Source organism: Zymoseptoria tritici, chromosome 6, assembly GCF_000219625.1.
Source record: "Zymoseptoria tritici IPO323 chromosome 6, whole genome shotgun sequence".
NCBI lineage: Eukaryota > Fungi > Ascomycota > Dothideomycetes > Mycosphaerellales > Mycosphaerellaceae > Zymoseptoria > Zymoseptoria tritici.
The window spans coordinates 2,636,576-2,661,793 of NC_018213.1; the positions used below are offsets into that span (position 1 = coordinate 2,636,576).

A 25,218-nucleotide genomic window follows, 5' to 3' on the forward strand; every position below is an offset into this window, starting at 1 on the left:
CAACAGGCACTACCAGCGAGCATATAGACAGGACGAAGGTGTATGGGGCGTCGTCCTGGAATGGAGGAGGAAATCGCAGAGTTTGGTTGGAAAAGCAGTGACTTTGATGGAGGACTCGGGAAAGAAACATGCACGTGAGAATCCTGGAGACGAGTCCAAGCTTCACGGAACCGAAACTTTGACGGGAGTCCTCCTCCTGACTTCACCTTACAGACATCTTCTCTTTCTCATACCACGACACATATACCGATCAGAAACTACACGCTCAGCATACCCTGCGCCTCCGAAAGACGACCGCAATCGGCAGATGTGTGCCAGAGCACTGGTGACATGAGATCTAACCATAATGACAGGACTCAAATGGGACGAGAATGAAACTTGAGAGGGCAGCAAGAACCATGTCCATTCTGATTGTGTATTGTAATCTTCATCAGTCGCCTGGTGCGTGTAGCAGTCGTGAGCAGTAGCCGGCGAAGAACAAAGGTAAGCCGTCATCAGCAACCTGATCTCCTCCTCGGTCTCCAGCCAAAGTCTTGCCCACAGTTGAAAATTCCAACCCGCATTTTCGACCGGTTTCTCTTTGATTACACACAATACTTGTTGCCGTCTGGGGCCCCAACATCTTCGCATTGAAGACCTGGGCAGCAGCTACCGCAAATGTCTGGGTAATGTGTAATTAGTATCATTGCTGCCTGAAGGCTTGTTTATAGGCACACGTACGGCCACGGTGACCGCAAGAAGACCCTTTGCCGCGGTCTTCTGCGATACCTCCGTCGTTTGGGTTCCGACTGTTGATACTCAAGCCGTTGACGCCGAGAGCGACGGCGAGCGCGAGGAAGGCGTAGATCTTCATCCTTGATGTTGTTGTAGCTTGATGTTGTTGTAGCTCGAGTGAGGGTTGTCGACAGAGTAGGCACCCGCAGGTAGCACGAGGTAATGCTGTCAAGTGTGGAAGGAGGTCGTTCTGGATGAGAAAGACAAAGGTCAAGGCGGGCAGCACTGCCACATTATATAGACTCATCGCAATGCCGGCCATCAAATACCATCAAATACCGACACGAGGTCGTAGGCCTGTCTGCGAGGGAATCGTCTGACCAAGGCCTGTTGATGTCCTTGTCTTGTCAATATGTATCGCATTGAATCGTTGACTGCGATTCCGCAGCTTCCGGTACAACCTGAGCACATTTCGGCAGTTGATTGAGAGATCGCATTGGTGCGATGAGGCCGTTGACATGCCCAAGGGGCTATGCACTACCGTACTTCTTGGTTTTGGTTCAGGTGTGGTACGCCGGCATTGATCCGAAAGCATGAGACGGGCCTTAGCGTAGGAAACCGTCGTTCCCTACGTAGCCTATTCGTAGCCTACGTAGGCTACGTAGGAAACATTCCCTACAGAACCATCCCTATTACCGATAGCTGGGCTTCTGCCATTCCGCAGCGTTCCAAAGCCAAGGATTGATCCGAAAGCATCTACCGATAGCTGATTCTGCGATTCCGCAGCTTCCGGTACGCCAGCATTAATCCGAAAGCATTTACCGATCCGATAGCTGGGCTTGGTTCTACGATGCCGCAGCGTTCCGAAAGCAAGGGCATTGATCCGAAAGCATTTACCGATAGCTGGGCTTCCATGGTTCTGCGATTCCGCAGCGTTCCAAAGGCAAGGATTGTTTCCCCGCTTCAAGGGGTAATCCGCTCAAACGCAACAAAGCGCTCGCTATTGACAACAGTACAGACGTAAGACCGCCATCCGCAACGCCCGCGGGAATAATTGTGGGTGTGAGCAAGGTGTGTGGATGTGGACGCTCCAGAGATGGAATGATGTTCGCGACGCGCCCGGCTACGAAAGATGGAGGGAGCGCTGAGTTGTATGATATCTCATGCGCACCCGGATCGCCAGTCCCCCTGTGCCAGTTCAAGAGCTTTCCCGCATCGCAAGAGAAGATCAAGACGCCATCAAGTCATCGCACGAAGGCGAAAATGCCAGTGTGTATCCTTCTTCCTCACTCTCAAACACCCACCATATCGTCGTCCTCCTCGCCCTTCACCTTAGCACCGCCCTCGTCACCCTCCTCGACCTTGGTCTCCTCCTCACCCTCATCAGCCTCAGCCTTGACCTTGACCGGAGTCTTCTTCTTGCGCGGAGCCTTGGCCTTCTTAGCCGGAGTCTCCTTCTCCTCATCGTCCTCATCTCCACCCTCACCAGCAGCCTTGGCGCTGCGCTTCTGCTCCGTCACAATGACCTGGTCAGCCAACTGAGAGATCGCCGCGGTCAAGCTGAAGCCGCCCGTCTCCAGCGCCGTCGCACGTGAAGAGAGAGAAGAAGGAGAAGGACGTACCTTGCCCTTGCCGGCGGGAGTGGTGGTGGAAGCGGGAGTCGCGCCGGATGGTGTGGCTTCGCCGGCGGCGGCTTTGGCGTCGCGGACCTTCTTCTTCTCCTTGTCCACCATCACCTGGCAGGCCTTTTGGGTGCGGCCTTCGGGCAGGGTGAGCTCTCCCCATGGGATGGGGCCGGCCTTTTCGATGACCTGGAAGAGGATGCCGAGCTGGGAGGAGGGCAAGGTGTTAGTAGTTGAAGGAAGTGGAGAGGTTGGGTGATTGAATGTACCTTCTCGGCTTCGGTCCAGCCAGTTGCGCTCTTCTTTGGAGTAGCGGTGTCGGACATGTTGAATGTGTTGTTGTGGGTAGGCTGGGATTGCTTGGTTGTGTTGCTTGGTGTTGGAGGATTGTGCGAGGAGCAAAGTGGATGTTGCAAGGAAGATGGAAGAGGAAGAGAGAGGAAGAGTTGGAGCTCAAAGGATATGAAGAGCTCGAGCACGAAAAGGTGAATTATTCGGGACTTTGCTCACCTGACAGCTTTGGAGCTGTGCTTCACTCTTTGGCATATGCCATTCACTCGATCTGGTCCAACGCGGAACATGGCTTCATTGGGCTCGAACTTGCACTGCTGCGCTTACGAGAGAGATTGATCCTTATTGTCTCTTACTCTTGCGGCACGGAAGACGAACATTGTCCGCGGCAGAATGTTTGTTTGCTCTGCTCTGCCACATCAATGCCATCGTGTTCTCCTTCTGCGGACTTCTCTCCGTTGCAGGCTTCAGCGGACCACTTCACCTCGCTCAGAAGTTCAAGCTGCAATTGTCACATGCTCGCCTCCCTTCAGCACGCTCATGAGCATCACAGGCATTGGCATCTGCTGCCGCATCACGAGATTCACCACCACCAACATTCTACCGCACATTTCCATCCTCTTCCATCGATACACCACCACATCCCTTCGACGTCAACATCGACATTGAATAGCTTCCATACCACAATCAACAATTATAGCAGCTTCAACCTGCTTCGACCATGGCGACCGCGCCTTGCCCCACTCGCAAACGCGAAGGTTCACCATCACCTTCAGCACTCGACACACCGCCATCCAAACGCCGCGCACCAAGAACATCAGCCAGTCCTTGGAAGAATCCTCTCCTCCAAAACTCCGACTTCAGCTCTCCGATCTTTAACCGCAGCCTGGATATCGACCGCAACGACTCCGATATTAACATGGCCGGCTCCCACATCGACAACAATGGTACTCTCAGTCAGCATGTCCGCGCACAGAATCAGTTCCAGAACGAGCTTCAAGCCGCCACCCCAAATCCATACTCCGCACCACATCCCATGCTCGCTGTTCCATCGCCTACCCTCAATTTCGACGACTTTCTACACAGCGACGAAGACATCCATACTGCCGATGCTCAAGATCTTGCTCAAGCTCAGAACACCGACCAGCATCACACGCAAGGCACCACTGCTGCTGGGAGCGACATTCAAGGCGTGATGCAACGCAGACTCTTCCCCGTCATCTCGCGCAAGGAGATCTGGGGAGTGGACAGGATGGGCGAGTACGACCAGGAACTGATGGCGGGAGCTGATGACGGCGGGCGTGGTCAGCCTCCTGTTCGGACTCAAGTTGCGGTGCGATCTCCGAGTCTTGCCCGATCTGATATGATGGGATCTGATGGAGAGGAGGAAGTGTTCGTTGATGCTGAGGAGGAGATCTCGCCCTCGGGAAGTGAGTTGGCTTCTGACGAAGAAGCTGCGGGCTCGGACGAAGACGATGAGGACAGCGAGGAGGATAGCGCGGAAGGTGACCATCGAAGAGACTCTGATGTAGACTCCGAGGCAACGGATCCTGACGAGCCAACTTTGACGTGGGCTGATTTCATGGTCACGCCCATGACCGCTATGGCAGTGAAGATTGGCGAAGAATCTGGTATCTTCAAGGCAGCACGGATGGGTGCCTTCAGGAACACTGCGGAGAGCAAGCCCCAGAAGAATTACCCCAGCGAGAATCGAGAGCGAATGGGCGGCAATCATGACAAGTACGAAGGTGGCCAGGAAGGAAGTGCTGCTGGGCAGGACTCGCAGGATGCTGAGCCAAAAGATGAAGCGGATGAAGATGGCGAGCAGACCGGAGAAGGCAGAAACCCTGCCAATGCGGACGTCGGATCTGACAACGGCAGCGGCGGAGAAGCGGACGAGAAGGAGGATGAGCCATCCGATTTCGAGACTTTGGATGAGGAAGACGACAAAGAACAGACCGCCTCCCAAGTCACCGCAGGAGACTCACAAGTTCGTGATTCCAACGTTGGCTCTCAAGACCAGCGCCAGCAAGCCGGTCCACAAACCACCATCATCGACCTCCTTTCCGACGACGACGACGAACCCAGCCAATCCCTCGAAATGCTCGACGATGGCGGTACCAAGCATGCGGACAGCCTCTTTTCCAAAGCCTTCAAAAACACCCCAAAGGTCAAAAAGTCCAAAGCCCACGTCACCGACAGCAGCGCCTCCTCCACCGCAGAAGAACAAGCCTCGTCCGCCTTCTCCGGCGGTCCTTCCTCACGCATCAAATCCCGTCCAGGACCTCACCAAACCCGCATTTCCACCTCGTCCAGTCCACCACCTCAAACAAACACCACCACTCCCACGTCCAGACCCCCTCGCCCCCGCCCCGACACCCGCCGCGACCTCTCCCGCCACTTAGCCTTCCACTCCAAATTCCACAACGCCGCTTTGCACCTCATCCCCCGTCTCCCCTCCTACGAGTCCTTCGCCTGGACCCGCCGGTACTGGATCGCCGTCCTCCTGCCCAAGAAGAACCTCTACAAACCCCACTTCTCGGAGAAAGACTTTGTCTGGTTCAAGGGTAACAAGTACACGACGGTGGAGACCGTGTGGAATTACTTCCAGACGACGACGATGAGTGATCCGGATGATTTGGCGTTGTTGGTTGGGGGCGTGGAGGGTGTAGGGTTCAAGGATCAGATGAGGGAGTTGGATTACTTTGGGGATAAGTTTGTGGTGTTTCAGGCGTTGGGGAAGGAGGGCGCGGAGGAGGTGGAGGAGAGGAGTTTGGTGGAGGGGGTGGTGCCCAAGGGGGTGGTGGAGGTTGTGGAGTTGGTGGATGATGATGATGAGGAGTGAGTGAGGTGTTGAAGGTGGTGATTGTGGATGGGGTGTTGAAGGTGGAGACCGTGAAGAATTGGAGAAGTGGGAAGTTGTGGTTCAGGATTCGTTTTGAATATTGCTGTTTCTCGCCCTTGCGACTTCCGCGCAGGGAGAGGAGGTGGTCCAGATGATGCATAACCGTCTTCCTCTGCGGACCTCCCTGCAACGCATCGATACGCCTCGCGAACAGAGAGAGACTTGTAGCACTAGAAGCAGCTCATGTGTATCATTATCCATCTGCAAGCTGTTGTGCACTTCCTCCCTGTCTCCCTATTGACTTGGTATGCTTCCCTGAATGCATTTCCGGCAACAAGTGCTTCCAAGCCTTCGTCGCTGCGCCGTCGATGGCAACGTTCCGCATGCCTCTTGTCCTGTCACCATGCAGCTTCCTGCGTGATCGTCCGTCCGTGTCGCTCGAGACAAGTGACTTGTATCCCAGCATGTCCTCTTGCCAAACCTGGCGCCGAGAGATCTGCCATGTCCTGCATCAGCTCCGCTCTCCCAACTTGAGTCTCAGACGCCGCAGCCGCCTGCACGCTTCCTGTTATCCAGACCCTTCAGCCGTCCAAGCCCTTCGGTCCAGCGATCAGGGCAACCATCTCTCGCGGCGTCTGGAAACACTGTCAACACGCTTGCTTGACAAGTCTCATGACCGGATGATATTGTATGTGTTCCGTCTCTTCTCTCCAAGGATCTCTCAATGCTCTTACTCCAACTTATCCAAATGCTCCAACCTCGTCAACACGACCTGTTTGCTCGTCTCTTGGATCTCTCCCGCGAGGAAGACCTCATCCAAAATGGCGTAGACCTGCGCAGCAACCAAACATCAGCGCCCACATCCCCATCCCACCCACGCCAGCATTCCAACTCACCTTGTAGAAATTAAACACCAAATCCAACTCGCAAACATTTCCAAAAAACTGATCCAGCACCTCGACGAAGAAATGTATCCCCTCCAAATACGCCAACGCATTATCGTTCGCATCCACACAAGCGCAGAAGAACAGTCCCGCGTATCGCCGGTAGATGATCTTGGAGGAGCCCCGGAACTCGACGAAATTCGATTGGTGTTTTTGGTCGCGGGGAGCGACGAGGCGGTGGACTTCGCCTTTGAGCTTGATTTTGTCGGCGTCCGTGTAGGGAGAGTACCATTTTGCTAGGCGGGTTTTGCCTCTAGAGGAGAGAGAGGGGTTAGGCCGAGGGGTGGAGGGGAGGGAAAGGGAGGACGGACTGGCGGTTTTGGATGAGCATGAAGGAAATTACCATTTTGGCGGTGGAAGGAGAGGGTCCGTGGCCGGTGGAGAGGATACGTTCGTGGACGAGTTTGAAGTCAAAGGTTTCGTGGTAAGGTCAATGGCGGTGGTCAGGTCAATGGAAAGGTGAGGTCCGAGGGGAGGAGCTCACGGGGACGGACGCAACTCCGCTTGACATCGAACGCGAATCAACGACATCTTCCTTCCTTCCACTACAATGTCACATTCTCCATTGAGAATACATCAATATAGTCCGTCTCACGCATTGCGACCTCGGCTATACTTCGAGTATGCCTACCGTTGATGCAAAAACGAATATTGACGATCGCCCTGGTCTGGTCCATAGAAGTTCAAAGTAGGCTCGTTCGAAGCCATATACGACGCCCAAAGCTCCTCTTCTCGACCGACGGGAGTGGATCTGCAGGAAACCCCTAACTCCGACCAGATTCGTGCTACAAACGGGCAGGTCTTCTTCATTCAGATGCGGAAATTCCGCTCTAACAATCGATGAGGAATACACTGCACGTTGTAGAAGCTACGGTCTGGTGCCTTTACCATCGCTCGAACGTTGTGTCATTCATACCGATGCTCTTCTGCCGAACTCTCACAATGTGTAGCTGTACAAGCACATCCATCGGCAAACACTTTGTCCAATCATCCATCCTGCCTTGACGAACGGCGCTGCGCCACAAACTCCTCAGTCGCTATCCTCAGTGACCCGCGGCCGCTTCGCTGCTCGAGCCTGCTCTGCGCCCGGCGTGTATCCCAGCAACAGTTTGACATATGCCTCGTTAGCATAGAGCTTGTTCCACAGCGAGCGATCCTTGATGATCAATTTCATGATCTCGTTCGTTGACTTGGCGATAGCGAGCCTGCCGTCAGTCCGGAAAGGCTCGGCGTCGACTTCAGCGAGGAACAGTTCTCCTAGCGCGATGTGGTGCTTCGGCGCGATATCGGTGCAGAAGATGCAGGAGATGAACTTGTCGTAGGCTTCCTTGGCTAGACCTGAGATGTCGTACTGCAAAGCTGTCAGTGGGGAAGCCATGTGTGGAGACTCGCGTATTGGCTCATAGACATACGTTGTCCGCGGCGACGATGAGATCGATGGCGTCTCGGCCACGTGGAAAGATCATCTCGGCCGTCTTGTAGTCGTATCGCTGCTTCAGCCATACGATCGGCAGCTCGTACAGGTGGCAGAGTATGGCGTTTACCACGTCTTCACTCTCCTCCAGATCGATCTTGCCGGACGCGGCTTCTCGAACTCCTCTGCCGGTGCAGGCTGCGCGGAAAAAGGGAGATTGACAGACGACACTCTTGTGGACTTTGAAAGTCTTGCTCGCGGTGATGATCTCCAGGTCGGACCATTCTCCTGTGTCGAACATGCTATATTTCGGTCAGTGAGAGGCCTGGTGAGGTTCTGGATGTGTTCTTGTCGTACTGCTTCAAAGCCGACGCCGACGTTCCTCCAGCTGGCGCCATGGTGCTGTGAGATGTGCTGATGAAGTGCTCTGCTCAGATTCCGGAAGTCGCGAATGTGAAAGCCGAAGAGGTCGTGTTGTGTGAAAGCAGAACAAGTTGTGTTGTAGGAAGCGCGCGCGTTGATGTCGTGTTAAGTGAAGGTGCGGACTGAAGTGCTGGTGCAAAAGGAAGTGTCGGTCCTTCCGGGTTTTCACGACAGAAGTAGCCTGCTGACGCAAGAGCGCAATGAAGCGACGAGACGAGTGTTACCACGTTTGACGCAGAACCATACATTTGTGCTGCAAGTAGAACGAAGCAAGATTTGATTCGCGAAAGAGCTGAGGAGAGAGGTGTGAGGCTGAGTGCAATACGACTCGTGAAAGCCGCAATAACTTGCATACCCGCTTCCCTTGCTCCGCGCCAGCGACCACGTGTCGCTCGATGCCCTCACACATACACTCCGCACCTGAAGGAACAGTCTTGCTGAGCGGTTGCAGCGCAGATGGCGCGACGCCTCAGCGTTCTTAGGCCTCATCGGGCGCAGGTCGCTTCTTCGTAGCTTCCCGAACCATCAACTCTGCCTTGGACATGACCAGTCTCGTGTATGCCTCGTTGGCGTAGAGCTTTTTCCACGCCAAAGCGTCGACGACAATGCCGGCCAGTTTTTGGTGGGTCGCAACCGCGACGATTTCACAACCTCGATTGTAAAGGACAGATCCCCTGTCCTTGGTGAGGTTCATCCAGAGACATCCCAGATCAACCACCTGCTTGGGTTTGAGGTTGTTCGACAGCAAGCAGATTTGGAACCTCCTCAGTGCCAATGTACCCAGTTTCCCAATGTCGAACTGCTATCGGGTCAGCTGCCTCTCTGATAGCACTCCTTGGAGTCCTCCACGTACCTTTTCAGCAGCAACGATCAAATGAGCACAGTCTGTTCCCCTTGAGAGCAGACCATCGGCCAGAACAGGACCTGTGGGAGACTTTTCAAGCCATTCGATTGGTAACTCGTAGAAGTGGCGCAGGATGGCATCCACCACTGCTTCAGTTTCGTCCATATGGATGATCATTTGCCCACCGGCCCGTGCGATGGCAGCGCCGAAGAACGTCGCATTGGAAGCAAAAACCGCGCTCTTGTGGACTGCGAACGTCTTCGTCGCGGTGACGATGGTCAGGTCAGACCAGGCCCCAGTATTGTACATGCTGCATCGAAGTTAGCTTGGATGAACAATGCGCAGAAGGAGGTTCGTCTACGTGCCGGCTCAGTGCCACACTTGGAGCTTGTCCAGTATCTGTCGCTGCCGCCATGGTCGAGAAAGTGTGGTTGTGGCGAGGTTGATGTGAGTGCGAAGAATGGTCGAAGATGATCCGAGAGCTAATGGAGATACTGCGTTCAAGTGACAGTCAATCGTTGGATCGCATATGACGAAGCAGGGCAGAGCATATGAAGTAAGTGATCGGTGTTGAGGTGTGGTCTGAAGGGCTGAAGTGAAGTGAGAAGCACAAAAGGACCGACGGACGTGCAATACGTAGCGAATTTGATCAAAGAAGCACATGCCTTGAATTGCCCAAAGAACATGAACCTCACTTGCTCCGCGCCAGCGTCCACATGTTCTCCATCTTCGTCCGGCTCAGAACATCTTTCGCTTCACCATCCGTCTCGCAAGCTCGGCTTCCCCATCGCTTGAACGCACGAGTCGGCGCTTGTCCCTCCCAGACCAACACACATCGGTTATCACTCAAGTCTTTCAGATTCCCACGCTCGTCCAGCGGTTGACACCACTCTGCCGCCTTGCTGCCAGTTCCTCTCGCTCCGGTGGCCACATTTGAGATGCTGCCGTCTGTCGTGCCGACGAATGTGCTTGCTGATCCCGCCGGTGGTGTGTTCTCCGCCCATTTGACTCGGTTGAGCATGAGCTTCTTGAAGTGCTTGATAGAATGCTGGCCTCCTTCCACAATCACCAAGTTCATGCTTGGGTTGAGAATGACCATGCCAGTAAGGGCATCTTGCTTTGCGTTGACGTCAACTTGGTATCGGTGCTTGCCCGAGGAGAAGTCGTCTACGCGGAAGACGACCACGTAGATACCTTTCGCTTCGTCTCCAGCAATCTGTCTTTGCAATTTCTCCTCCTTCTCCGTCTTGCTCAGTGCTCGCTCAGCGTTGGTACGTTCGTGGTCGTAGGCACGTTGTGCGATCTCCCTGTTCACTCGTGCTTCAACTGCCGTCGGATCCTTGACAGCCTGCTCTCCTAGGACTCGCATCATGTTGGACTTCTTGACTTTCGGAGGTGGCGGCTCCACCAGACCAAGACGAATCTTGGCTTGTTCTTCCTTCATCTCGGCCATGCGGCGCTGCCGACGTAGCTTCTTCTGCTCCTTCTGTGTAAGCATTAATGGCTTGGGCCCTGGAAGTAGCTTGTCCTGCGGTGCTTGGAGTAGGACAGGGCGTTGGATCAAAGCAGTGATGATGCTATCATCCGTGTCGATGCGATTTCGAGACGGCTCGTCCCACTTATCGTAGCTGTTCTGACCCTCAGGAAGAAGACCTTCGTCCCACCACTCAATTTCCGGCGGCGCTGGAACCAGAAATGCTTTGTCCGACGCCTCTTCAATCTCAGTCTTCCTGGCTTCTGCTGCGATACGACGCTTCATCTCCTCCAGCTTCGCCTGCTGCCTCAAAGCGTTCGCCTGAGCCATGTACTTTCCCTTCTCACTGAATGCGAGGGGCTTGCTCTTTCGTTCCGCATATTTCCTCCCAGTCGGCTCAAATGCAGGATTGCTCTCACCCGTCTTCTCATCGTCGTCCCAGATCAGGTACGGGTTGACCTTGGGCTTGTCTGGCTGTTGATTTCCTTTTGCTGTGCTGAACTTCGGGCCCGCCTTGCCTTTATCTGCAGCACCCGCATCGCCCAGCAGTGAAGGATGCAGGCCGATACCCAGCCCTCCTCTAGCTCCTCGGGTGTCCTGTCTCGGAGGAGGTGTGGGCGCTGCGCTGGGACCGCGCTTCCCTGCCAGTTCTGCAGCCTTTGCACGAGCTTCTGCGATTCGGAGTGCCTGCTCGGACTGTTGAGGAGGAGGTGGCGGGCTTGCAAATGATCCGTTGACAGGAGAAGCACCATTCTCCAGCTTCTTCGCCGCAAGCTTCGCCTTGAGCTCCTGGATCTTCTGCGCGGCTCGAGCTTTCTGGGCATCGACATCGTTGGCGGGTGGAGGCGGCGGTGGAGGAGCCGCTGCAGCATCGGCACCGGCCTTTTTCGCTGCTAACGCTTGCTTCATGGCAGCAATCTTCGCCTGGGTCGCCGCCTTCTTCCTGTCAAGCTCTGACATTTCATGATCCGCTGATTTGACCGGCAAAGGTGAGCCATCCAGAGCGCGCTGCCGCTTGGCATCGCCATCATCGCCATTCGTCTCGTGCGGTCGTTTGCCGTTCATCGTGGGCACATGTGTGGAGCGGTCGTTGGTGTGAGTGGAAGAGAGCAATAGTTTGAGCGAACTTCGAGAGGCTGAAGCGCGCGAAACTAGCCGCCGGACTTGACTCCGCCAAAGTTCGGCAAAGGGAGATAAGATTTTCCGCCTTTGAACTTCTCGATCAAAAGTTCTTTGCTCGACTCCACGACAAGGACGACAACAGCCCAATCTGGCGACGCCGCCGTCATGAATTCTTCACAAGCTGTGGCATCACAGCTACAAGGCGTGAACTTTGGATGCTTCACCACTGAGGATGTCAGAGCTCTTTCTGCCCGACAAATCACCAACAGCACCACCTTCGATACCCTCTTGAACCCAGTACCCGGCGGACTCTACAGCGCGGAGCTGGGACAATTCGGCGACAATGCGTGCGCAACATGTGGATTGAAGAATCCGCAATGTCCTGGACACGCTGGACACATTGAGCTGCCAGTGCCATGCTACCACCCGACATTCATGGATCAAGTGCTGAGACTGCTGCGGGCGGCGTGCATCTACTGCGGTAGACTCAAGATGAGACGAGTGGCGGTCGCACGGTTCATTGCAAAGCTACAACTCGTACGATACGGCTTGTTGAAGGAGTTGAACCAGCTGGACGAGGTGCAGTCAAAGATCGGCAAAGGGAAGGATGCCACTCCGGCCGGATCTGATGAGGATGAGAACGATGATGGAGATGCGGACGCAAAGGCAGTGGCATTACGGTTCGAGCGATATGTCAAGGACGCCATCAAGAATGCGAAGCGAAATGGCACACTTTCCACCGAAAAGACCGAGACCACGAACAATGCAAGGAAACAGATAATACGAGAATTCATGGCTGCGATCACTGTCGGAAAGAAGTGCGGAAACTGCAACGGCATCAATCACAATCATCGAAAGGATCGATACGTCAAGATCTTCAGGAAACCGCTGCTGGAGAAAGAGCACATCGCCATGGTTCAGGCTGGGATGAAGGCGAAGGATCCGGTGGTGGAGATGCGGCGAAAGCTGAGGCTGGAGAGTAGTCGCAAGCGGAAGAGAGACGAGGATGAGGCAGTCGCAGATCTGAGTAATAGCTCGGAAGAAGACGGCGATGACGTGGACATGGACGATTCCTCCGAGGGCGAGCCAGAGATCGCAGGCGGCATCGCGGACGAGTCCACTGCGAGCAAGACACAGCCTGAGATCTATCTCAATCCAAGTCGAGTCCACGCACAGCTCGTGCAGCTATTCGAGAAGGACGCGGAAGTCTTGAACCTCGTCTATGGAGGAGACAGCCCAGGCCATTCCGGTGTCTCAGCCGACATGTTCTTCCTGAATGCGTTGATCGTTCCTCCGAACAAGTACCGACCTGAGGCAAAGACTGGCGACAATGAGATTGCCGAAGCACAAGAGAACTCTCTGTACAAGGCAGTGCTGAATGCCTGCGAACGGTTGACCGAGATCCAGCGTGAGCTCAGCGGCACAGAAGCTCCAGCAGTACCACGATACCGGCCGAGTACCTACGCAGACTTCGAAACCACATGGCTCACCCTGCAAGAGAGCGTCAACAGTCTCATCGACAAAAATCTCTCACCATTGCAAGGTCGCGCAGGGGCACGAAACGCAGATGGTGTCAAGCAAAAGCTGGAGAAGAAAGAGGGTATGTTCCGAAAGTACATGATGGGCAAGCGTGTCAACTTTGCTGCTCGAACAGTCATCTCGCCGGATCCCAACATCGAAACGAACGAGATCGGTGTTCCGCCCGTCTTCGCCGTGAAGCTCACATACCCCGAGCCAGTGACGCAGTGGAATATTGAGGAGATGCAGGAGGCTGTGCGGAACGGAGCATTCATCTGGCCCGGTGCTTTGGCGATCGAGAATGAGAATGGATCCGTGTTGAAGCTGGATCGAAAGAATGCAGAAGAGCGGACAGCGTTGGCAAATCAATTGCTTGCTCCAGCAGGAAGCGGCAACACTCGTGGTACGCGGCCAAAGAAGGTCCATCGACATCTGAACAACGGCGACATTGTCATCATGAACCGCCAGCCCACTCTTCACAAACCCTCTATGATGTGTCATCGCGCCAGAGTCTTGCCCGGAGAGAAGACACTGCGAATGCACTACGCCAACTGCAACACGTACAACGCCGACTTCGATGGAGACGAGATGAATATGCATTTCCCACAGAACGAATTGGCTCGAGCAGAAGCTCTCTCGATCGCGGATACTGACCATCAGTACCTTTCCGCCACTGCTGGTAACCCGCTTCGAGGTTTGATCCAAGATCATATTTCAATGTGTGTCTGGCTGACGAGTCGGGAATTGTTCTTTGAACGAGGAGACTACATGAACCTTTTATACGCTGCACTTCGACCTGAAAGCGGGCACTGCGCAAATGATCGCCTCGAGACAATGCCGCCAGCGATTATGAAGCCAAAGGCACTCTGGACTGGGAAGCAGGTGATCAGCACGGTGTTGAAAAATTTAACGCCACCGGGATGCCTTGGTCTGACCGTGAATGGCAAGAGCACAACAGCGAAGACAATGTGGGGTCCAGGAGGAGAGGAAGAAGGCGACGTAGTGGTCAAGGACGGAGAGTTGCTGCAAGGTATAATCGACAAGAAGCAAATTGGACCTTCCTCCGGAGGTCTGGTCAATGCAATCTACGAGGCCTACGGGCATGCGGTCGCCGGTAAGTTCCTCAGTGTCCTAGGACGACTCTTGACCAAGCTCCTGCACATGCGAGCCTTCTCTTGCGGTGTTGAAGATTTGATCTTCACACAAAAGGGTGAAGAGGACCGTCGTCAAGCATTGGCTGGCGCACAATCGATCGGACTGGAGGTCTCGGCGAAGTACGTGGGCCTAGCAGATCAGAAGCCGACAGGCGAGGATCGCGAGCTGCAGCAACGACTGGAAGACGTTCTTCGTGACGATGCGAAGCAACATGGTCTTGATCAAGTCACCAACAACGCCACTGGCAAGATCAGCTCTGGAGTGTCGGAGAAATGCATGCCTGCGGGTCTTGCGAAGCCTTTTCCAAAGAACCAGATGCAGACCATGACTACATCAGGTGCCAAAGGATCCAAGGTCAATGTCAATCTCATCTCCTGTGCTCTCGGACAACAAGTTCTGGAGGGTCGCAGAGTGCCTATCATGGTCAGCGGAAAGACACTCCCATGCTTCAAGCCTTTCGAGTCGAACGTCCGCGCTGGAGGGTACATTGTCGACCGCTTTCTGACAGGCATTCGTCCACAAGAGTACTACTTTCACGCCATGGCCGGTCGCGAAGGTCTCATTGATACTGCTGTCAAGACCTCCCGCTCAGGATATCTGCAGCGCTGTCTCATCAAGGGAATGGAAGGTCTGAAAGTGGAATACGATACATCTGTGCGGAACACTGAGGATGGTAGTATCGTGCAGTTCCTGTACGGCGAAGACGGTCTTGACATTGGCAAGGCGAAGTATCTGTCAGACTTCAAGTTCGCCGCGGAGAACTACATTTCGCTGTACAACAACCTGGAGATGAACGACAACATGGCTTCTTTGATCAGTGAAGAAGCGAAGGAGCACAACAAGGCAGCGGAGAAGAAGTATCGCAAGACCGGAGATCTGGGTGCTAGCGATCCTGCACTGGCCGTGTATCCGCCCGCTCGACATGCTGGAAGCATTAGCGAGAAGCTCCTTGCAACCTCAAGAAGCTGGGTCGACACCAATACCGAACGACTCATCAAGGACAAGAAGCACGGGATTGACGGGCCTCGCACGGTCTCCAAGAAGAACTTCAACGCCATTTTGGAGATGCGCTACCTGAGATCCATTGTTGAGACTGGCGAAGCAGTCGGTGTCGTCGCCGGACAGTCTGTCGGAGAGCCCAGTACGCAGATGACTTTGAACACTTTCCATCTGGCTGGTCACGCTGCGAAGAACGTCACCTTGGGTATTCCTCGTCTGCGTGAGATTGTCATGACAGCCGCGACGAATCTTGCTACACCCACCATGACCTTGCGCCTGAACGATGATGTCGATGTGGAAGGCGCCAAGAAGTTTGCCAAGGGCATCAGCAAGTTGAGCTTGGGCGAGATTGTCGACAAAGTCAGCGTGACCGAGTCGACTGGCAAGGGTGTTGCGTATGCCGAGGCGAAGAGATATGAGATCAAGCTTGATTTCTTCCCAGCAGAGGAATATTCCAAGGAGTACGCCATTACGATCAGCGATGTGGTGAACACCATCGAGCATCGCCTGTTGCCTCGCTTGCAAGCCACCACGCGCAAGGAGTTGAAGAAGCGCGGCGATGCGAAGACGTTAAAGACTGCCAAGGACGACGCGATGCCTGACATTGGAAAGTCTGCCGGCGCCATCGAGCAGGAAAGCAACCGTCCGGAGGCGAATCGCGAGGGTGGAGATGACGACTCTGACAGCGAGGGCGATGATGATGCAACGCGCGACAAGATGAAGAGCAACAAGCAGCAAGCTGGGTACGAAGCATACGAAGATGAGGACGAGCAGGTTCTCAAGCAGCGTGATGCAACTCCAGAGCCGGAGGAGTCTTCCGATGAAGACGAAGCCTATGGAGGCTCACCGCGGTCAACTCCTGATGTCGAGGACTCTTCGCCTCGCGTATCCTCAGCCAAAGACCGCGAGATCCGCATCAAATCCGACGCCAAAACGAACGACATCATCGCCTTCTCCTTCGACGACAAGAAGGGCGCCACCTGCTCCTTCACTCTGGAATACGACTCCGCAACCGCAAAGATCCTCATGCTTCACCTTCTCGAATCCGCCCTCCACGCCTCCCTCATCCAATCTGTACCCGGCATCGCCATGTGCATGATTGACGAAGAAGCCATGAATGAAGCCAAGAAAGATGGCATTCACTCCGACGCCATCCTCGCCGCTTCGGGCGTCAACATCCCGGCCATGTGGGAATTGCAACACATCATCCACCCGCATCACTTGTACACGAACTCAATCCACGATATCTTGGTGCACTACGGTGTCGAAGCCGCGCGCAATGCTATTGTCAAAGAGTTGGCGGGTGTCTTTGGCGGTCACGGTATCTCTGTCGATCCTAGACATTTGATGCTCATTGCGGACTACATGACTAGAGATGGTGTGTACCAGGCTTTCAGTCGGATGGGGTATAGAGGTAACCCGAGTCCGTTCATGAAGATGAGTTTCGAGACGACGGTGAATTTTTTGAGGGACGCAGTGTTGGAGGGTGAAGGGGATAATTTTGCGGGACCCAGTGCGAGGATTGTGGCGGGGAGAATTGGTGGGGTTGGGACGGGTGGCATTGATGTTTTCTTACCGGTTGATGCGGCGGAGAAGGAGGGTGGAGAGGAGGAGATGATTTTGGCGGCGGATGAGGATGGTGATGTTGAGATGGAGGACTAAAAGCGCGAGGTTGATAGATCACCCCATGTAGACTTATGAGCGTGTATACCATACAACGGTTGGAACGAAAATGCTTCTCAAGACGTGCGTTGATTTCGAAGGTGGCCTCACTCTACCGTGAACAGTCTGCACTGCGGCAAGTACTGAAGAATGCTAAACATCCAGCATTATTGACACCACTCCCGGACACATTGAATGTCTCTCCATACGAGCTTGCCATAAGTATATCTGCAAATCTGGGCTTCGATCAAATCCAGCTCAACTTCACTTAACCCTAACCCTACCAGATCTTCCCACCACTCCAGGCGGCTGATCTTGCCTCCCGTCCTCTGCCATCCGCAACCCGACGATGGTGGCTGAACCTTCTTCGAAACCCGTTTCATGTCAATCAGAAACACCGTTTGATCCCCACGGGGAAGTCACGGATCCAAGTGTTTCGCGAGTCGGGGCCGTTTTCGAGAGCGTTTGTTGATGTTCCAGGCTTTTCTCTTCTTGTTTCACTTTTTTGGACGAGTCTGGGGCTTCTGATTTCATGGGGTTGGACTTGACGTGTGTGATTGTTTGGGATGGAGTCGTTGCAATTTGGCTTGTCGTGAATCGGAGATGTGTGATGGAAGAGAGATGGCAAAGCAAGACAAGCGTTTGGTCGCAGAGAGATGTTCGTTCGGTCAGGACGACAGTCAGGGCAGACCGGCGCCGCCGGCGTATGCATTAGAGATTTGAGGTGATAAGTACAAAACACTCCGAGAGACAAAGCCATGGATTCCTCTCAACCCTTGCGGACAACTCCTTCGATTGATCATCCCATCCCATGAAGAGAACAATTCCATGTCCAGCCAGTCTCCCAACGCCGAATGTCCCAAACAAACAATGTGTAACGCCGAGAAGGCATCGCTGTATGCCAACAGCAACAAAAGAAGGAAAAACGTCTCGAAGCCATGCCGAGACTGGGATATCATTGGTGCAAAGCAAAAAGAGGTACGCCGAAATAGCCGCAGTCGTCTGATCAACGACTCCTCTCCGATCGATCAAGACCAGCTTGAGGATCCATCCATCCATCATCTCCGGCTGTTGTTGCTGCTGGTGCTGTTGTAGAACGAAGAGCGTCTCGATGCCGGGCGAGAGTGCATTGGCGATGGAGGCGGGACGGTCGTTTGCTGAGCGAGCAGGAGGGCTTGGTTCTTGGGTTTGTTAGACGACGCTTTGAGCGCTTTGGTGAGGTCTTCGGCTGAGAAGGATTCGGAGGATGCGTTGCGGGGGATGGAGGAGCGTTGGGTTGGGAGGGGCATTGTGTCGGTCATTTTGGCGATTGTCGTGGTGGTGGTGTTGGAGTTGAGCTTGGTTGTTGGAGCCGTGGTGGAGAAGGCTGCTGACTTGAGTGGTGTAGTCTGGTTGTCGTTCGTTGATGCGGTCGTTCACGTTGGTGATCGAAGTGTCGATTGATATATTCGATGGACAGGACAACAGGTAGTGTGCGTGTCAGCTTGAGAGTTGGTCAGGATGGTTGAAGAAAGGATGCAAGAAAATCCGAGGAACGCGACTGCGAATAAATACTTCCTCGCTGACCCTGGCATATACCCAAGCCCAAGCACAAGCCCTGCCACGAATAAGGTAACCGTTGCATTTTCTGTTCCCTCGTTCCTGGCACCGGGCGGGGGGCGTCCGGGATGACCATCCCCTTGCTCTGCCGTGGGCCGTGGCACATTTGTGCATCTGTGCATCAAACCGTCGGGGCAGCGAATGGGATCAACACCCGTCGACAGGAGGGAAGTCGACGAGTCAAATCAAAGCCCAGACCGCCCCCAGATTTGCCGATGTGACGACGCTCCCGATGGATTGGGAACGCCACGGAGAATTGAACACGCATCGCATTCTTCTTTCTCGTTTGCTCCAGTTCTCGACCGTTCACCGCTTCGGATTGATGATTGCTGAGATGACTGGGCTGCTTGGATTGCCAGTTCTGGATATATATGGAACGCATGGCGGTGGCGACTCTGCCAGACTCAGTGGTGATCCGAGTGCCTTGGGCCGTTGGATTTGTCTTGTCGTGGTCAATCTTGATCACTTCTCCTCCCCTCGATTCCTCTTCAAAATGACACGTCGACCCATCTGTCGCCGTCCGTGTTCCGCCCCGACTTCCACAGCGATCATCCTTTCATCTTCTCGGATATGATATGCTCCTTTTTTGAAACACGTTGGAGGATAAACCCAGCAGAAGAGGGCTGAATTTCAACCGTCGGAGATGGATGTGACACTTCCCCACGGGGCCGTGAACCTAATCTCGTGCAGACTTCGCCGGAGTTCTTTCGATCCTGTTCTAGCTCCACGCGAGTTGGCACGCCCGACCAGTCTGGCGGTGCCGCGATGGATGCACGACGGGTTGGTGGGATTTCGGTGGACGTACCTTATTAGCCGCCTCTTACCGCTTTTACGGATATATGCAGGATTCTCGTTGCTACGCAAACACGACTGACGAGGAGGGTGTTGCACAGCGCAGGTGGCAATCAGCGACAGTGAGCGACCGTCGGGAAGGCATCGGCGACGATGGCAGGTCTCAAATTTGATACTACACTTGGTCTCAGCACTCACACCCTGACGATAATACGAGGCAAGACATCGACGCTCCGCTGCCTCGACGACCATCCGCCGGCCCTGTTTTCGAATAATCCGCACCCATCGAAGACAGTAACGACAACGTCGGAAGTCTTCGATCGCCCCCATCTCCCACTGATCGCAAACGACCCGATCACTTCCCTGCCCTTGAAATCCCATGCGACCTTCCGTCTCCATGCCCACAACAAGTTCCAACTCCAGCCCCATGCATGTTTCCGACTTTTCGTGCTTTGTTCCAGACTCACACCGACCGAATCCCCGCCCCCGCCCGATCCCGCGGCTTTCGCACGTTTTCTTCCGTCGCAGGGTCACACCACACCGACGGGGGTCTGCTGGCCGCGGAATAATTGAGACGCTCGTACCGAATTCGGGACGTGGCTGTACCGAATGAATGTGGAGGGCAGGGTTGGTCCTTGTTGATGGTGGGTGTCATCGGGAGATGGGCGGCGCGGTAGAGGGAAGGAAATCTTGGATGTGGCCGGTCGTGACGTCTAGTCGGCAGGTGGATGATACAGGCTGGCCTTCAGGTTTAGGACGGCGATGGCGATGGCGATCGTCGCTGTCTGTGTTTGCCTTCACTGGTGAGAAGCGGCGAAAGTGAGGAGCACCGCATGGGTATTTGCGGTCTGAGCCCGATGTGCTTGCTTTGAGGTGACGGGCTGTTGGGTCGGGCCTGTGCAACTCGTGTCAGCAGCGTGCCATTTCGGTCTCGTTGCTGGACGACATTGCAGAATACAAGCTCCTGTCGTCCCACGGAGCTACGGAGGCATGCCGCGCTTCGATGTATACATGGCTCGCTGCTGCTGACATCAAATAGTAGCTTTATCGCTGGGAGCCACGCCGCACGCAGACTGACACCTGTCTTACTCTGCCATAGCAGATCTCATCCCCAGATAAGCGACGTCACGCATGTGCCACACAACGTGGGTATGATATGGTAAGATATTGCTCGAGCTGCTTCGGGCTGGAATGGAGACCGTAGCAGTTTCCATAACCAGGCCAGTTCTATACAACCAAGCCCCAAGAATACACTGCTTCATCAAGTTTACATCCATATTCATACCCTCTCACCATCAATACCTCTCATAAGCCCTCCACCACAGCCCCATATTCGCCGCCACCAACAAATCCAACATCTCCATCCCCGCCGGCTGAATGATCAATTTCCCCAATTTCGCCTGCTTGCCTCCAAACCCTCCTCCTGCTCGCTCTTGTCCGAGCGTCAGATCCATCTTGCCGTCCTCGCCCAACGTGAACATGCTCGACCGAGGTGAGTCCCAGCCGTCGTTCTTCTCGTCGTGTCGCTCCCCGGAGTGCGGGAGCGCTCGAACACCGCCGTGGAAGTAGGACGCTCGTTTGGTCTTTACTGCTTCTGCTGTGCGGCTGGAGGTTGGGAGGTTGAAGCGTAGCTCGCTGACTTCGGAGGACGAGAGCGGGTCTCTGGTGGGTTGATGGTGTGAAGGGAGCGTGTGGCGGCATGTGAGACTTTTACCAGTCGTACCGGTGGAGAATTCACAACGTCCCGACCACGGACTGGTGAAGGTATAGCCCTTGTGGCGGCGGTCGTCGATCGCGGCGGAGGATCTATGTGGGGGATGTCGTGGGATGGAGTCCTCAGAACCGTTCGATCCGAGACGAGAATGCCTATAGCTGTGCTCACTAAGCTGAGACCCGGGCATGAAAAGTCTTCGCCGGAATACACCTTCTGGCGGAGGATCACTGGAGGAGGAGGAAGTCGAAGAGCTACTGATCCGAGATCCTGCCCGCTCATCTTCCTCGCCAAAGAGAAATTTTTCGTACCCTGGGTTGGAGATGTCGAGGTAGAGTGGTGCACCTCCTCGTTTAGTCCGCGCGGCCGCGGTCGGATTACGGAGTGCGGCCGAGCTGATCTCGTGGATCGGTGGATCGTGGATTAGGGCTACGTTCCATTGTTCGTTGGATGATGGGTCGCGGCGGATGAGGGTTAGAGACCCTGGCGGAGGGAGGGGAAGCTCATCGAGGGGCGGATCGGAGGGAGGGTACTCGCGGAGGTATGGGTTGTTCGCTTGGGAGTTGTCTGTGTGATGGAGGAGACGGACGTTGTTGGAGTGGAGGGATGCTTCGTATGGTAGTTCTTCTTGTGGTAGTGAAGGAAGTGGGCGAGGGCGTAGAACAGGTAGTTCTGGTGACTGGGTCGTAGTGTGATATGATCTGCTTGTGGCATTGACAGGCTTCCGAGTGATCTGTTTGCGCTGTGGCGGACTCGGCGGTCGTGAATGGTAGCTCGGCATCGTTCCATCGTCCAGCGGATAGGGAGGGAGCGTCGGCCTCAGCCTCGTGGGAAGGACCGGCTTTTTCTTGATCTCATTCTCGCATATGGATGGAATCTGGTCGGCATCGGAATTGACTGATGTCGGTAGTTGACAAGCTGATTGAAGATCCTCTTCGCAATTGATGTGAATGTAGTACAGCGAGCTCTGGACATCCTCGGCGGACACGACCTTTTCGCGTGGTTTCATCGGCGTGAGGAATACATCGCGGCTTCCAGGTACTCGTGCAATGTAGAGCACGAGCGGCAGATTCGGAATGTCGGACGGAGCGTTGGGATGCGGAGGTGGATTGGTGGCGATGCTCGTTACGGATGATAGTGAGGTCGCCTCGATGATTGTGGCCATTTCGTAAGTCATGTTGCGCGTGGGAATATGCTGTGGTCTGCTGGATCTCTGGCAGGCAGGCGCGATGTTTTCAAGCTTGTGGTCGTGAGGGGTCGTGAGGCAGCCGTAGAACTACCTATTCACGATGGACGGCGCCCGCTATCTTGCGCAGACCATTCCATTCCAGTCAATGCGAAGACTGATGGAATAGATCAAATCTTCTCACGAAGACGCCCGACGTTGTTGTTGCAAAAACAGCACAAGGTATGTATTTGGCATGATCGCTCGAAGTTGACCGGCAATAGCGGTTACGTGTAGGGCGCAGTTGTGGCTGTGCGCTTTTGCTGCTCACAACGCCACGCGCGAGGACAAACAACGAATTGACCCTCGTTGCAGGAGAACAATGTGGACTTGGTCTTGATCGGTCCAGCATTCGACCTCGATGGGCCTATAGTCCTGCCGAAAATATCTCGACCATCCAATGAATGCGGCTGTCACTTTCTTTCGACTGGTGGTGTATACTTTGCAACACTCCCTTGCTCCCTTGGATATTCGATACGTAAGGTGCGAAGGTCCTATCTTATGCGGATCAGAATCGCTATACAGAGTCTTCTTCTTGAGTTGCGGGTAGATGAGTGCAGTCGTAAGCGATCTCGTCCTTCTGTTCTTGCTAATAATGGCTGCAGTCACCTCACTCGGAGCTTGTTCAGTCGCAACAGGTGGCCGGCCAATCCTCGGTTCATCCGTGAAGAACTCATCGCTATAAAGTTGGTGCCATTAGAACAGATTTACCACCTTAACGCCACCACCATGTTCATGGCTCGTGCGTTCACGAGGTGGAGTTTATGCTCAAGGGGGTGCCGGCTCTCAACCTTGTTCACTGCCTCGGCAGTTATTTCACGCTTACTTAATGTAGTGTTGCCGGTAGTAGCGTATATTCGTCGCGTCTTCCTTATGTTGCTGCTCGTGTTGCTGCTCGTGTTGCTGCTCGTGTTGCTGCTCGTAGAGTCGTGAATTCGTATATTCGTTGTTCGCTAGATCTATAGATAGACGTCGTTAACTAGCTATTGCGATAGTAGTAGTATTATAGACGTAGAGGGCTCGCGTAAGGGCTCGTAGAAGGAGGATGTTGCTAGCTACTATAGCTATAATAAGAGCGGTTAAGGAAGAGTAGCTAGCGTTAGCAAGGGCGTAGCGTAGTGTGCTAGTTTAATAGCAAAGGAAGACATATAAATATAGCTATTTCCTATAGTTAATAGATAATATCTACGACGACAACGTAGAGATTAAGACGCGGCTTACGAAGCTATAACTGCGCAGACTAGCACTATTGCTCCTTAGCTATAAACGACTACGCTTCGTTAGTTATAGCATCTATAGTTACGTCGCCGAGCTAGTATAGGCTCTATATCTCGTATTGTAGAGGCTTACATATCCTAGACGTTATATTAGCCTCTCGTTCGGTCGTTTATACGCCTAGATATCTTAAGTCTTTAACGGCACCGTAGAGCTACTATTAGAGACATTCGGTAAGATGCTAGAGTAGTAGCTACCGCTACGCGACATTAATACGTTAAAGAGATATAAACGGTATTGTAGGAACATAGGGTTTAAGGGTGTTTAGGCCTTTATCGATAGCACGTTCTTCGACTTCGTAAGGCCGAGTAATTACTAGCGGCAGAAGGAGGTGTATTCCGGTTATTATAAAGACTATAGCGAGAAGTTCTAAGTAATAGTAGCACCGGATAGCCTAATTGTGTATGCCTCTTAGCCGTTCTTAGGGCCTAAGAACGACTTCTAGATGTTCGTAGATTCCGGCGTAGAAACGAGGCTAAGGGGGTTGTTCGAGGGCCGGCCGGAGGGCGAGTTATATATATATAGTAATAGTACATACCGCAATTGCTACACTATTATTCCGCTATAGTAGGCTGTCGCTAGTAGCTATATATATCTAAGTCGGAATTAGTAAGCCGCGAACTTCCTACACTTATAGGCTCGGATCTACGTAGAGCACGCTTTTAGCGTAAACAATAAGCTGTTCGGCTATATAAATAAGGGCTCTAATATTAGAAGCGAGTGTTAGCCGTGCTCGGCCTACCGCTTAGTATTAATGTTGTTGCAGAACTGTATCTAATGCATAAGATATAAGGAAGGAGCTAAGAGCGTATGTTAGGCTACGTTTATATGCGCACCGCCGTCTCTTAAAGATTACCTCGGTGCATATCGATAGGACTAAGGGCGGTAAGGGCGGTAGATCGAAGGGGCGGCGGTAGAAGGGGTAGTAGTGTCGTCGTTGTTGTACTAAAAAAGGAGGTTATCCGCGGTAGAAAGGAATATTCGAATTTTAGTACGTTTAGGGGTTAAAAGGACAGGTAGAGAACGAAATGTTGCACTTTTTTATGTTTAGTTACTTTCGAGTTGCGTAGAGGAGTCGGTAAGTCCAAAGTTTAAGTTCTTAGCGCTGTTTTTAGTAGCTATACTATAAATTTTAGCAAAGGTGTTTTTAAACGCTAGATTTCCGAACTCCTCCTCGCAATTACTAAAAAACTACCTTAACGTCCAAATCTCTACTAATACTCGACTAATATTGCTTATTAATTACGCGACCGCACTTCTAATTCCTTACTTCTTTAGAAACTCCTTTATTAATTCCTTTAGCTCGTTAACCCCCTTTATCGACTCCTTTAACGCGCTAACCTCCCTTATTATTACCGCGACATTCGGATTATTCGCCGGCGTGTCTACTAGTTTCTCTAACACCGCTATAAGCTTGCCTTGTGCCTTAGTATTAGCCTTGCGATCCTCGGCTATCTACTCGTTTAGGCTGTCGAGAGCGGCGGTACTAGTAGCACGGATACGACGCTCTTCTTCCTTAGCCTTCTTCTTCGACTTACGCTTACCCTTCTTCCGGAAATCAGGTATTAACAGAACCCTATCGACCTTAA

At 53.5% G+C, this 25,218-nt stretch overlaps 6 protein-coding genes across 6 annotated transcripts; 2 read left to right on the top strand and 4 right to left on the bottom strand.

Annotated features, from left to right (window-relative positions):
* Positions 1-3,348: 3,348 nt before the first annotated feature.
* Positions 3,349-5,472, top strand: MYCGRDRAFT_94193 (uncharacterized protein; the record flags this gene model as incomplete). Its single annotated transcript, XM_003851625.1, has 1 exon — positions 3,349-5,472. One exon carries the CDS (start codon positions 3,349-3,351, stop codon positions 5,470-5,472), a length of 2,124 nt encoding a protein of 707 aa, XP_003851673.1.
* Positions 5,473-6,077: 605 nt separating this feature from the next.
* On the bottom strand, positions 6,078-6,856 carry MYCGRDRAFT_60448 (uncharacterized protein; the record flags this gene model as incomplete). The annotated part of the gene is made up of 3 exons (XM_003851630.1): positions 6,078-6,304; positions 6,369-6,669; positions 6,728-6,856. 3 exons carry the CDS (start codon positions 6,760-6,762, stop codon positions 6,203-6,205), a joined length of 438 nt encoding a protein of 145 aa, XP_003851678.1.
* Positions 6,857-7,446: 590 nt separating this feature from the next.
* Positions 7,447-8,228, bottom strand: MYCGRDRAFT_94194 (uncharacterized protein; the record flags this gene model as incomplete). Its single annotated transcript, XM_003851629.1, has 3 exons — positions 7,447-7,767; positions 7,829-8,132; positions 8,188-8,228. 3 exons carry the CDS (start codon positions 8,226-8,228, stop codon positions 7,447-7,449), a joined length of 666 nt encoding a protein of 221 aa, XP_003851677.1.
* Positions 8,229-9,788: 1,560 nt separating this feature from the next.
* MYCGRDRAFT_73598 (uncharacterized protein) lies at positions 9,789-11,641 on the bottom strand (the record flags this gene model as incomplete). The annotated part of the gene is made up of 2 exons (XM_003851628.1): positions 9,789-9,995; positions 10,059-11,641. The coding sequence occupies 2 exons, from the start codon at positions 11,634-11,636 to the stop codon at positions 9,789-9,791; spliced, it is 1,785 nt and encodes a 594-aa protein (XP_003851676.1).
* A 217-nt stretch (positions 11,642-11,858) lies between these two features.
* Positions 11,859-17,027, top strand: MYCGRDRAFT_94196 (uncharacterized protein; the record flags this gene model as incomplete). Its single annotated transcript, XM_003851626.1, has 1 exon — positions 11,859-17,027. One exon carries the CDS (start codon positions 11,859-11,861, stop codon positions 17,025-17,027), a length of 5,169 nt encoding a protein of 1,722 aa, XP_003851674.1.
* A 3,686-nt stretch (positions 17,028-20,713) lies between these two features.
* Positions 20,714-22,306, bottom strand: MYCGRDRAFT_94197 (uncharacterized protein; the record flags this gene model as incomplete). Its single annotated transcript, XM_003851627.1, has 1 exon — positions 20,714-22,306. The coding sequence occupies one exon, from the start codon at positions 22,304-22,306 to the stop codon at positions 20,714-20,716; it is 1,593 nt and encodes a 530-aa protein (XP_003851675.1).
* Positions 22,307-25,218: the final 2,912 nt, after the last annotated feature.